Below are 12,674 nucleotides of genomic sequence, written 5' to 3' on the forward strand. Positions count from 1 at the left end.
TATGGATGAGGCATTCATTACTGGTCATGTTCAGTTTCAATTCCCGGTTGTATTTGTATTGTGTGTTTATATTGAACAAATGTCTTTTGAAATGTTTTAATTGCTTCTGAAAAGTGTCAATCAGGTCCTCCAAAGAGCTCTCCATTTCCTTCTTCACAACAATTTTGACAAGCACCTTTTCCTTGTCTTCACCATGTTTCTTCTCTTTGAGGACAGTGTCAGTTGTCCACTGGACACACGAAACATGAGTTTGACCATCATACTCATTCTGGATTTCATACTCTTGTTCTTTGCAGTTCCTGCACTCTGCATACATGCAAGGCTTAAATGTTGGATCACAACATGTTTCTGCAGCGAGAGACTCCAACTCTGTGGTCTTCAGGAGTTTAATGAAGTTTCTCTACCGTAAATGCACTTTGCAGAGGCATGTTTCTCTGTCTCCAACTGTTGGATGGATCACCCAGTATGGACGCATCCGGCAGAAGACTGTATATGATAGCTTTCTAGTTGGATTTTCCATCAGAAATTTCCGATGGAGATTCTTCATTGTGTTGTTCATGAAACGCTTCTGCTCTTTGCACTTTTCCTTTGTTAGTGTCTGTTTTTTCCCTGCCGTTGATCGGCTTACGTCATCCCGTGTGAAAAAGGCAACAACACTGTCATGTAATTTGGACTGTGTGGAGTTGTACTTCTTCCTGGAAAACCGGGTTAGGGTTAGTTCTTCTGGATTGGACTTCAGATATTTGTGGAATCGTTTGGCTGAGACACCCAGTGTCTCCGGATTATTTTATTTATTATTTTCCTGGAGTGCCGCGCTATGAGCTTGTAGGTCTGCTATTTTAGAGAGACAGACAGACAGACAGTGGCCCCCAAAAATAGCAGACCTACAAGCTTATAGCGCGGCACCGAGTGCCGTGCTACGAGCTTGTAGGTCTGCTATTTTAGACAGACAGACAGACAGACAGACAGACAGTGGCCCCCAAAAATAGCAGACCTACAAGTGGCACCGAGTGCCGCGCTATGAGCTTGTAGGTCTGCTATTTTTGGGGGCCACTGTCTGTCTGTCTGTCTGTCTGTTTGTCTGTCTGTCTATTTTTCAAAAATAGCAGACCTACAAGTTCACAGCGCGGCACTCGGTGCCGCGCTATGAGCTTGTAGGTCTGCAATTTTTGGGGGCCACTGTCTGTCTGTCTGTCTGTCTGTCTGTCTGTCTAAAATAGCAGACCTACAAGCTCATAGCGCGGCACTCGCTATTTTTGGGGGCCACTGTCTGTCTGTCTGTCTGTCTGTCTGTCTGTCTGTCTAAAATAGCAGCCATACAAGCTCGTAGCGCGGCACTCGGTGCCGCGCTACGAGCTTGTAGGTCTGCTATTTTTGGGGGCCACTGTCTGTCTGTCTGTCTGTCTGTCTGTCTGTCTGTCTGTCTGTCTGTCTAAAATAGCCCCCCAAAAAATAGCCCCCAAAAATAGCAGACCTACAAGCTCATAGCGCGGCACCGAGTGCCGCGCTATGAGCGCTATGAGCTATGCGCTATGAGACAGACAGTGGCCCCCAAAAATATATTATTTTAGACAGACAGTGGCCCCCAAAAATAGCAGACCTACAAGGTCATAGCGCGGCACCGAGTGCCGCGCTATGAGCTTGTAGGTCTGCTATTTTAGACAGACGGACAGACAGACAGTGGCCCCCAAAAATAGCAGACCTACAAGCTCATAGCGCGGCACCGAGTGTCGTGCTATGAGCTTGTAGGTCTGCTATTTTAGACAGACAGACAGACAGACAGACAGACAGACAGTGGCCCCCAAAAATAGCAGACCTACAAGTGGCACTGAGTGCCGCGCTGTGAACTTGTAGGTCTGCTTTTGAAAAATAGCAGACCTACAAGCTACAAGCTCATAGCGCGGCACCAAGTTCCGCGCTAGACCTACAAGTTCACAGCCTGTGAACTTGTAGGTCTGCTATTTTTGGAGGCCACTGTCTGTCTGTCGGTCTGTCTGTCTGTCTGTCTGTAGTAGTTCTGCTATTTTAGACAGACAGACAGACAGACAGACAGACAGACAGTGGCCCCCAAAAATACCAGACCTACAAGCTCATAGCGTGGCACCGAGTGCCGCGCTGTGAACTTGTAGGTCTGCTATTTTAGACAGACATACAGACAGACAGACAGACAGACAGACAGACAGACAGACAGACAGACAGTGGACCCCAAAAATAGCAGACCTACAAGCTCATAGCGCGGCCCTGAGTGCCGCGCTGTGAACTTGTAGGTCTGCTATTTTTGAAAAATAGCAGACCTACAAGCTCATAGCGCAGCACCGAGTGCCACGCTATGAGCTTGTAGGTCTGCTATTTTAGACAGACAGACAGACAGACAGACAGAGGCCCCCAAAAATAGCAGACCTACAAGCTCATAGCGCGGCACTCGGTGCCGAGCTATGATCTTGTAGGTCTCCTATTTTTCAAAAGCAGACCTACAAGTTCACAGCGCGGCACTCGGTGCCGCGCTATGAGCTTGTAGGTCTGCTATTTTTGGGGGCCTCTGTCTGTCTGTCTGTCTGTCTGTCTAAAATAGCAGACCTACAAGCTCATAGCGCGGCACTCGGTGCCGCGCTATGAGCTTGTAGTTCTGCTATTTTTGGGGGCCACTGTCTGTCTGTCTGTCTGTCTGTCTGTCTGTCTGTCTGTCTAAAATAGCAGACCTACAAGTTCACAGCGCGGCACTCGGTGCCGCGCTATGAGCTTGTAGGTCTGCTATTTTTGGGGGCCACTGTCTGTCTGTGCGGCACTCGGTGCCGCGCTATGTGCTTGTAGATCTGCTATTTTTGGGGGCCACTGTCTGTCTGTCTGTCTGTCTGTCTATTTTTCAAAAATAGCAGACTTACAAGTTCACAGCGCGGCACTCAGTGCCACTTGTAGGTCTGCTATTTTTGGGGGCCACTGTCTGTCTGTCTGTCTGTCTGTCTGTCTGTCTGTCTGTCTGTCTGTCTAAAATAGCAGACCTACTACAGACAGACAGACAGACAGACAGACAGACAGACAGTGGCCCCCAAAATTAGCAGACCTACAAGTTCACAGCCTTGTAGGTCTGCTATTTTTGTCTGTCTGTCTGTCTGTCTGTCTGTCTGTCTGTCTGTCTAAAATAGCAGACCTACAAGCTCATAGCGCGGCACTCGGTGCCGCGCTATGATCTTGTAGGTCTCCTATTTTTCAAAAGCAGACCTACAAGTTCACAGCGCGGCACTCGGTGCCGCGCTATGAGCTTGTAGGTCTGCTATTTTTGGGGGCCTCTGTCTGTCTGTCTGTCTGTCTGTCTGTCTAAAATAGCAGACCTACAAGCTCATAGCGCGGCACTCGGTGCCGCGCTATGAGCTTGTAGTTCTGCTATTTTTGGGGGCCACTGTCTGTCTGTCTGTCTGTCTGTCTGTCTGTCTGTCTAAAATAGCAGACCTACAAGTTCACAGCGCGGCACTCGGTGCCGCGCTATGAGCTTGTAGGTCTGTCTGTCCTACAAGGTCTGTCTGTCTATTTTAGACAGACAGCGCGGCACTCGGTGCCACGCTATGAGCTTGTAGGTCTGCTATTTTTGGGGGCCTCTGTCTGTCTGTCTGTCTGTCTGTCTGTCTGTCTGTCTAAAATAGCAGACCTACAAGTTCACAGCGCGGCACTCGGTGCCGCGCTATGAGCTTGTAGGTCTGCTATTTTTGGGGGCCACTGTCTGTCTGTGCGGCACTCGGTGCCGCGCTATGTGCTTGTAGGTCTGCTATTTTTGGGGGCCACTGTCTGTCTGTCTGTCTGTCTGTCTGTCTGTCTATTTTTCAAAAATAGCAGACCTACAAGTTCACAGCACGGCACTCGGTGCCGCGCTATGAGCTTGTAGGTCTGTAGGTCTGCAATTTTTGGGGGCCACTGTCTGTCTGTCTGTCTGTCTGTCTGTCTAAAATAGCAGACCTACAAGCTCATAGCACGGCACTCGTGCCGCGCTATGAGCTTGTAGGTCTGCTATTTTTGGGGGCCACTGTCTGTCTGTCTGTCTAAAATAGCAGACCTACAAGCTCATAGCGCGGCACTCGGTGCCGCGCTATGACCTTGTAGGTCTGCTATTTTTGGGGGCCACTGTCTGTCTGTCTGTCTCTCTAAAATAATATATTTTTGGGGGCCACTGTCTGTCTCATAGCGCATAGCTCATAGCGCTCATAGCGCGGCACTCAGTGCCGTCTGTCTGTCTGTCTGTCTGTCTGTCTATTTTTCAAAAATAGCAGACCTACAAGTTAACAGCGCGGCACTCGGTGCCGCGCTATGAGCTTGTAGGTCTGCTATTTTTGGGGGCCACTGTCTGTCTGTCTGTCTGTCTGTCTGTCTGTCTGTCTGTCTGTCTGTCTAAAATAGCAGACCTACAAGTTTACAGCGCGGCACTCGGTGCCGCGCTATGAGCTTGTAGGTCTGCTATTTTTGTGGGCCACTGTCTGTCTGTCTGTCTGTCTGTCTGTCTGTCTGTCTAAAATAGCAGACCTACTACAGACAGACAGACAGACAGACAGACAGACAGACAGTGGCCCCCAAAATTAGCAGACCTACAAGTTCACAGCCTTGTAGGTCTGCTATTTTTGTCTGTCTGTCTGTCTGTCTGTCTGTCTGTCTGTCTGTCTGTCTGTCTGTCTGTCTGTCTAAAATAGCAGACCTACAAGCTCATAGCGCGGCACTCGGTGCCGCGCTATGATCTTGTAGGTCTGCTATTTTTCAAAAGCAGACCTACAAGTTCACAGCGCGGCACTCGGTGCCACGCTATGAGCTTGTAGGTCTGCTATTTTTGGGGGCCTCTGTCTGTCTGTCTGTCTGTCTGTCTGTCTGTCTGTCTGTCTATTTTTCAAAAATAGCAGACCTACAAGTTCACAGCGCGGCACTCGGTGCCGCGCTATGAGCTTGTAGGTCTGCTATAGACTGTCTGTCTGTCTGTCTGTCTGTCTGTCTGTCTGTCTGTCTGTCTGAAATAGCAGACCTACAAGTTTACAGCGCGGCACTCGGTGCCGCGCTATGAGCTTGTAGGTCTGCTATTTTTGGGGGCCACTGTCTGTCTGTCTGTCTGTCTGTCTGTCTGTCTGTCTGTCTGTCTGTCTAAAATAGCAGACCTACTACAGACAGACAGACAGACAGACAGACAGACAGTGGCCCCCAAAATTAGCAGACCTACAAGTTCACAGCCTTGTAGGTCTGCTTTTTTTGTCTGTCTGTCTGTCTGTCTGTCTGTCTGTCTGTCTGTCTGTCTGTCTGTCTGTCTGTCTGTCTGTCTGTCTGTCTAAAATAGCAGACCTACAAGCTCATAGCGCGGCACTCGGTGCCGCGCTATGATCTTGTAGGTCTGCTATTTTTCAAAAGCAGACCTACAAGTTCACAGCGCGGCACTCGGTGCCACGCTATGAGCTTGTAGGTCTGCTATTTTTGGGGGCCACTGTCTGTCTGTCTGTCTGTCTGTCTAAAAAAGCAGACCTACAAGTTCACAGCGCGGCACTCAGTGCCACTTGTAGGTCTGCTATTTTTGGGGGCCACTGTCTGTCTGTCTGTCTGTCTGTCTGTCTGTCTGTCTATTTTTCAAAAATAGCAGACCTACAAGTTAACAGCGCGGCACTCGGTGCCGCGCTATGAGCTTGTAGGTCTGCTATTTTTGGGGGCCACTGTCTGTCTGTCTGTCTGTCTGTCTGTCTGTCTAAAATAGCAGACCTACAAGTTCACAGCGCGGAGTGCCGCGCTATGAGCTTGTAGGTCTGCTATTTTTGGGGGCCACTGTCTGTCTGTCTGTCTGTCTGTCTAAAATAGCAGACCTACAAGTTCACAGCGCGGCACTCGGTGCCACGCTATGAGCTTGTAGGTCTGCTATTTTTGGGGGCCACTGTCTGTCTGTCTGTCTGTCTGTCTGTCTGTCTGTCTGTAGTAGGTCTGCTATTTCACACAGACAGACAGACAGACAGACAGACAGACAGACAGACAGACAGACAGACAGACAGAGGCCCCCAAAAATAGCAGACCTACAAGCTCATAGCGCGGCACCAAGTGCCGCGCTATGAGCTTGTAGGTCTGCTATTTTAGACAGACAGACAGACAGACAGACAGTGGCCCCCAAAAAAAGCAGACCTTCATAGCAGACCATCATAGCTTGTAGGTCTGCTATTTTTGAAAAATAGCAGACCTACAAGTGGCACTGAGTGCCGCGCTGTGAACTTGTAGGTCTGCTTTAGAAGAATAGCAGACCTACAAGCTACAAGCTCATAGCACGGCACCGAGTGCCGCGCTGTGAACTTGTAGGTCTGCTATTTTTGGGGGCCACTGTCTGTCTGTCTGTCTGTCTGTCTGTCTGTCTGTCTGTCTGTCTGTCTGTCTGTCTGTCTGTCTGTCTGTCTGTCTTCTCTGTCTGTCTGTCTGTCTGTCTGTCTGTAGTAGGTCTGCTATTTTAGACAGAGACAGACAGACAGACAGACAGACAGACAGACAGACAGACAGACAGTGGCCCCCAAAAATAGCAGACCTACAAGCTCATAGCGCGGCAACGAGTGCCGCGCTATGAGCTTGTAGGTCTGCTATTTTAGACAGACAGACAGACAGACAGACAGACAGACAGTGGCCCCCAAAAATAGCAGACCTACAAGCTCGTAGCGCGGCACTGAGTGCCGCGCTGTGAACTTGTAGGTCTGCTATTTTTGAAAAATAGTCAGACAGACAGACAGACAGACAGACAGACAGACAGACAGACAGTGGCCCCCAAAAATAGCAGACCTACAAGCTCGTAGCGTGGCACTATGAGCTTGTAGGTCTGCTATTTTAGACAGACAGACAGACAGACAGTGGCCCCCAAAAATAGCAGATCTACAAGCTCATAGCGCGGCACCGAGTGCCGCGCTATGAGCTTGTAGGTCTGCTATTTTAGAGAGACAGACAGACAGACAGTGGCTCCCAAAAATAGTAGACCTACAAGCTCGTAGCGCGGCACCAAGTGCCGTGCTACGAGCTTGTAGGTCTGCTATTTTAGACAGACAGACAGACAGACAGACAGACAGTGGCCCCCAAAAATAGCAGACCTACAAGTGGCACTGAGTGCCGCGCTATGAGCTTGTAGGTCTGCTATTTTAGACAGACAGACAGACAGACAGACAGACAGACAGACAGTGGCCCCCAAAAATAGCAGACCTTTCAAGCTCATAGCGCGGCACCGAGTGCCACCGAGAGCTTGTAGGTCTGCTATTTTAGACAGACAGACAGACAGACAGACAGACAGACAGTGGCCCCCAAAAATAGCAGACCTACAAGCTCATAGCGCTCGGCACCGAGTGCCACGCTATGAGCTTGTAGGTATGCTATTACAGACAGACAGACAGACAGACAGACAGACAGACAGACAGTGGCCCTCAAAAATAGCAGACCTACAAGGCTGTGAACTTGTAGGTCTGCTATTTTTGGGGGCCACTGTCCTGTCTGTCTGTCTGTCTGTCTGTCTGTCTGTCTGTAGTAGGTCTGCTATTTTAGACAGAGACAGACAGACAGACAGACAGACAGACAGACAGACAGACAGACAGACAGTGGCCCCCAAAAATAGCAGACCTACAAGCTCATAGCGCGGCACTGAGTGCCGCGCTATGAGCTTGTAGGTCTGCTATTTTAGACAGACAGACAGACAGACAGACAGACAGACAGACAGACAGACAGACAGTGGCCCCCAATAATAGCAGACCTACAAGCTCGTAGCGCGGCACTGAGTGCCGCGCTGTGAACTTGTAGGTCTGCTATTTTTTGAAAAATAGACAGACAGCCAGACAGACAGACAGACAGACAGACAGTGGCCCCCAAAAATAGCAGACCTACAAGCTCGTAGCGCGGCAACTATGAGCTTGTAGGTCTGCTATTTTAGACAGACAGACAGACAGACAGTGGCCCCCAAAAAATAGCAGACCTACAAGCTCATAGCGTGGCACCGAGTGCCGCGCTATGAGCTTGTAGGTCTGCTATTTTAGAGAGACAGACAGACAGACAGTGGCTCCCAAAAATAGCAGACCTACAAGCTCGTAGCGCGGCACCAAGTGCCGTGCTACGAGCTTGTAGGTCTGCTATTTTAGACAGACAGACAGACAGACAGACAGACAGTGGCCCCCAAAAATAGCAGACCTACAAGTGGCACTGAGTGCCGCGCTATGAGCTTGTAGGTCTGCTATTTTAGACGACAGACAGACAGACAGACAGACAGACAGACAGACAGACAGACAGACAGACAGACAGTGGCCCCCAAAAATAGCAGACCTTTCAAGCTCATAGCGCGGCACCCGAGTGCCACCGAGAGCTTGTAGGTCTGCTATTTTAGACAGACAGACAGACAGACAGACAGACAGACAGTGGCCCCCAAAAATAGCAGACCTACAAGCTCATAGCGCGGCACCGAGTGCCACGCTATGAGCTTGTAGGTATGCTATTACAGACAGACAGACAGACAGACAGACAGTGGCCCTCAAAAATATCAGACCTACAAGGCTGTGAACTTGTAGGTCTGCTATTTTTGGGGGCCACTGTCTGTCTGTCTGTCTGTCTGTCTGTCTGTCTGTCTGTCTGTCTGTCTGTCTGTCTGTCTGTCTGTCTGTCTGTCTGTAGTAGGTCTGCTATTTTAGACAGACAGACAGACAGACAGACAGACAGACAGTGGCCCCCAAAAATAGCTATTTTTCAAAATTAGCAGACCTACAAGCTCATAGCTATGAGCTTGTAGGTCTGCTATTTTAGACAGACAGACAGACAGACAGTGGCTCCCAAAAATAGCAGACCTACAAGCTCATAGCGTGGCACCGAGTGCCGCGCTATGAGCTTGTAGGTCTGCTATTTTAGAGAGACAGACAGACAGACAGTGGCTCCCAAAAATAGCAGACCTACAAGCTCGTAGCGCGGCACCAAGTGCCGTGCTACGAGCTTGTAGGTCTGCTATTTTAGACAGACAGACAGACAGACAGACAGTGGCCCCCAAAAATAGCAGACCTACAAGTGGCACTGAGTGCCGCGCTATGAGCTTGTAGGTCTGCTATTTTAGACGGACAGACAGACAGACAGACAGACAGACAGTGGCCCCCAAAAATAGCAGACCTTTCAAGCTCATAGCGCGGCACCGAGTGCCACCGAGAGCTTGTAGGTCTGCTATTTTAGACAGACAGACAGACAGACAGACAGACAGACAGACAGACAGTGGCCCCCAAAAATAGCAGACCTACAAGCTCATAGCGCGGCACCGAGTGCCACGCTATGAGCTTGTAGGTATGCTATTACAGACAGACAGACAGACAGACAGACAGTGGCCCTCAAAAATATCAGACCTACAAGGCTGTGAACTTGTAGGTCTGCTATTTTTGGGGGCCACTGTCTGTCTGTCTGTCTGTCTGTCTGTCTGTCTGTCTGTCTGTAGTAGGTCTGCTATTTTAGACAGACAGACAGACAGACAGACAGACAGACAGACAGACAGACAGTGGCCCCCAAAAATAGCTATTTTTCAAAATTAGCAGACCTACAAGCTCATAGCTATGAGCTTGTAGGTCTGCTATTTTAGACAGACAGACAGACAGACAGACAGACAGACAGACAGAGGCCCCCAAAAATAGCAGACCTACAAGCTCATAGCGCGGCACCGAGTGCCGCACTGTGAACTTGTTGGTCTGCTATTTTTTTTAAATAGCAGACCTACAAGCTCACAACGCGTCCTGATGCGACGCATAGTGAGAATAGATCTATAAGCCCACAACGCGTCGCGATGCGACTCATACTTTTACTTGTACTACTTACTTTTACTTTTAGTACTTAAAGGACATTTTGATGCCAAAACTTTTGTACTTTTACTTGAGTACATTTTGAATACATAGATCTACAAGCTCACAGGACTTCTACTACTAACAGAGTACATCTACCCTGCAGTATTAGTACTTAAGTAAAACATTTGTGTGTGTGTGTGTGCGTGTGCGTGTGCGTGTGCGTGTGTGTGTGTGTGTGTGTGTGTGTGTGCGCATGCATCTTTGCGTGTGTGTGCATGCATGCGTGTTTGTGTGTGTGTCTGTCCATGCATGTGTTTGTGCATGCGTGCGTGCGTGCGTGCGTGCGTGCGTGCGTGCGTGTGTGCGTGCGTGCGTGCGTCCGTGCGTGTGTGCGTGCGTCCACATAGTTGCATGTGATCTACTTCCATGATTAAAGTGAAGAAGTGAATGTATTGGATCAAATTAATGATGATTCAATCATGTACAAATGATCAGGCATTCATCAGAGGATTGATGACTGGGGGTTATTCATGGTCATGGATTGGTCTGAAATGGAGCGGAGGCCGTGGGTGGACGTGGGTGGATGGAACACCACTGACAACAACGTGAGACATTTTACATGTTTTTATATTGTAATTATATCAAAGTCACTGTAAGTAGTTCAATACATTGTGTTTATTGTACAGGTACTGGTACTGTATGTGAGTGACTGAGTGGATGTGGGTCAATACATTGTGTTTATTGTACAGGTACTGGTACTGTATGTGAGTGACTGAGTGGATGTGGGTCAATACATTGTGTTTATTGTACAGGTACTGGTACTGTATGTGAGTGACTGAGTGGATGTGGGTCAATACATTGTGTTTATTGTACAGGTACTGGTACTGTATGTGAGTGACTGAGTGGATGTGGGTCAATACATTGTGTTTATTGTACAGGTACTGGGCCAGTGGATATCCTCTTAACGATGAAGACAGGAACTGTGCATCCTACTACCACCACTATCCCTCTACTGTCTCTAGAACATGGTATAATTACCCATGTTCAGATCGACTGCTCGCAATCTGTGAAAAATGAGTGTGTTTTCACTTCATTGATGAAACTGCCGCTCAGCGTTGCGCTGCCAGCGGTGGAAGAAGTGCTCACATTTTATACTTAAGTAAAAAATACCACGTTGTAAGAAAATACTCCAAAAAGTAAAGTACGGGATTCAAAATGTATTTGAGTAAAAGTACAAAAAGTATTTGAATGTACTTAATTACGGAAAGTAAAAAAAGTATTTGCAGAGTGTCCCATTTGACAGGTTTTCGAAAGTATAAAAATGCAATTGAAAATAGCAGATCTACAAGCTCACATAGCTTGTAGATCTGCTATGTTCAAACGGCCTCAGAAGGCACAATGTATATTGCTGAAGGGGTTAATGCAAGTTTTGTAATAATAATCCAAATCTACAAAGTAACTAAAGTCTTCAAATACTTGTAGTCAGTGGTGGAAAGTAACTAAGTACATTTACTTAAGTACAATTATGAGGTATTTGTACTTTGTACTTGTAATTTGTACTACTACTGGAGTGTCTCCAATTTGCAATACTTGTACTTTTACTTCACTACAAGCAGTGGTGGAAAGTAAGTACATGTACTCAAATACTGTACTTAAGTACACAGTTGAGGATTTTTTTGCTTTACTGGAGTATTTTCCCCTTTGTCAGTACTTTTACTTCTACTCCACTACATCTCAGAGGCAAATATTGTACTTTTACTCCACTATGATTATTTTAAAACTGTAGTTACAGTTACTCAGTGGTGGAAAGTAACTAAGTACATTAGTAGTAATTAGTAGTACAGTGAAAATTATACAAACATTTTATTGTTTTCTTTAGCATGTTATTCATTTAGTTAACTCCAACCAGTGACCCTATTCTGGGGACCAACATTCTGCCAAACATAGTAGATCTACAAGCTCTCAGCGCGTCCACGACACCATGCACTGTGAGCTTGTAGATCAGTTATTTTCACAGTGAAGAGGGACATGCGCTAGTGCAGAGGTGCTCTCTCTCTCTCTCTCTCTCTCTCTCTCTCTCTCTCTCTCTCTCTCTCTCTCTCTCTCTCTCTCTCTCTCTCTCTCTCTCTCTCTCTCTCTCTCTCTCTCTCTCTCTCTCTCTCTCTCTCTCTCTCTCATGGTGGTCCTTATTTTTAGATGTAAGTTTGCAGCCAAATATATAATATCAATGTGGGGGTCCTTAACATGAAAATGTTTGAGAACCACTGTTAGAGGATCTAGTATAGAACCCTGGGGGGACCCCAGTCAACTATAAATGTGGTTCTCAACCTTTTCAGACCACAACCCTCCAAAATAATCATTATTGAACTGGGACCCCCCAAAATAATCATTGAATTGGGGACCCCCCATAAATAATCATTATTGAACTGGGACCCTCCAAAATAATCATTATTGAACTGGGACCCCCCAACATAATCATTGAATTGGGGACCCCCCAAAATAATCATTGAATTGGGGACCCCCCAGAAATAATCATTGAATTGGGGACCCCCCAGAAATAATCATTTAATTGGGGACCCCCCAGAAATAAAAATTGAATTGGGGACCCCCCAGAAATAATCATTGAATTGGGGACCCCCCAGAAATAATCATTGAATTGGGGACCCCGCAGAAATAATCATTGAATTGGGGGACCCCCACTATAATAATCAACACTATCCTCACTGGCAGGAACAGCAGTGACAACACACCCACCAGCACGCACCAGCACGCACGCACGCACGCACGCACGCACGCGCACACGCACACGCACACGCAAACACAAATAAATGACTGTATTGAAATGATTCATTCATAAATTACTGTATTGTAATGATTCATTGATAACGTACTGTATTGTAATGATTCATT

General features: G+C 47.5%; 1 protein-coding gene across 1 annotated transcript in view; it reads left to right on the top strand.

The window, feature by feature from the left end:
• Positions 1-10,946, top strand: part of LOC306940577 (matrix metalloproteinase-15-like) — a gene marked incomplete at its 5' end in the record, with an annotated part of 78,768 nt that extends 67,822 nt beyond the window's left edge. The window contains 2 exons of the mRNA XM_079525674.1: positions 10,260-10,369; positions 10,703-10,946. Of these exons, the coding sequence (XP_079381800.1) occupies positions 10,260-10,369; positions 10,703-10,841 (249 nt within the window). The 3' untranslated portion in view covers positions 10,842-10,946. The remainder of the gene's footprint in view (positions 1-10,259; positions 10,370-10,702) is intronic.
• Between the last annotated feature and the right edge of the window lie 1,728 nt (positions 10,947-12,674).

This window comes from Electrona antarctica, assembly GCF_951216825.1.
Source record: "Electrona antarctica genome assembly, chromosome: 17".
In the NCBI taxonomy this organism is placed as follows: Eukaryota; Metazoa; Chordata; class Actinopteri; order Myctophiformes; family Myctophidae; genus Electrona; species Electrona antarctica.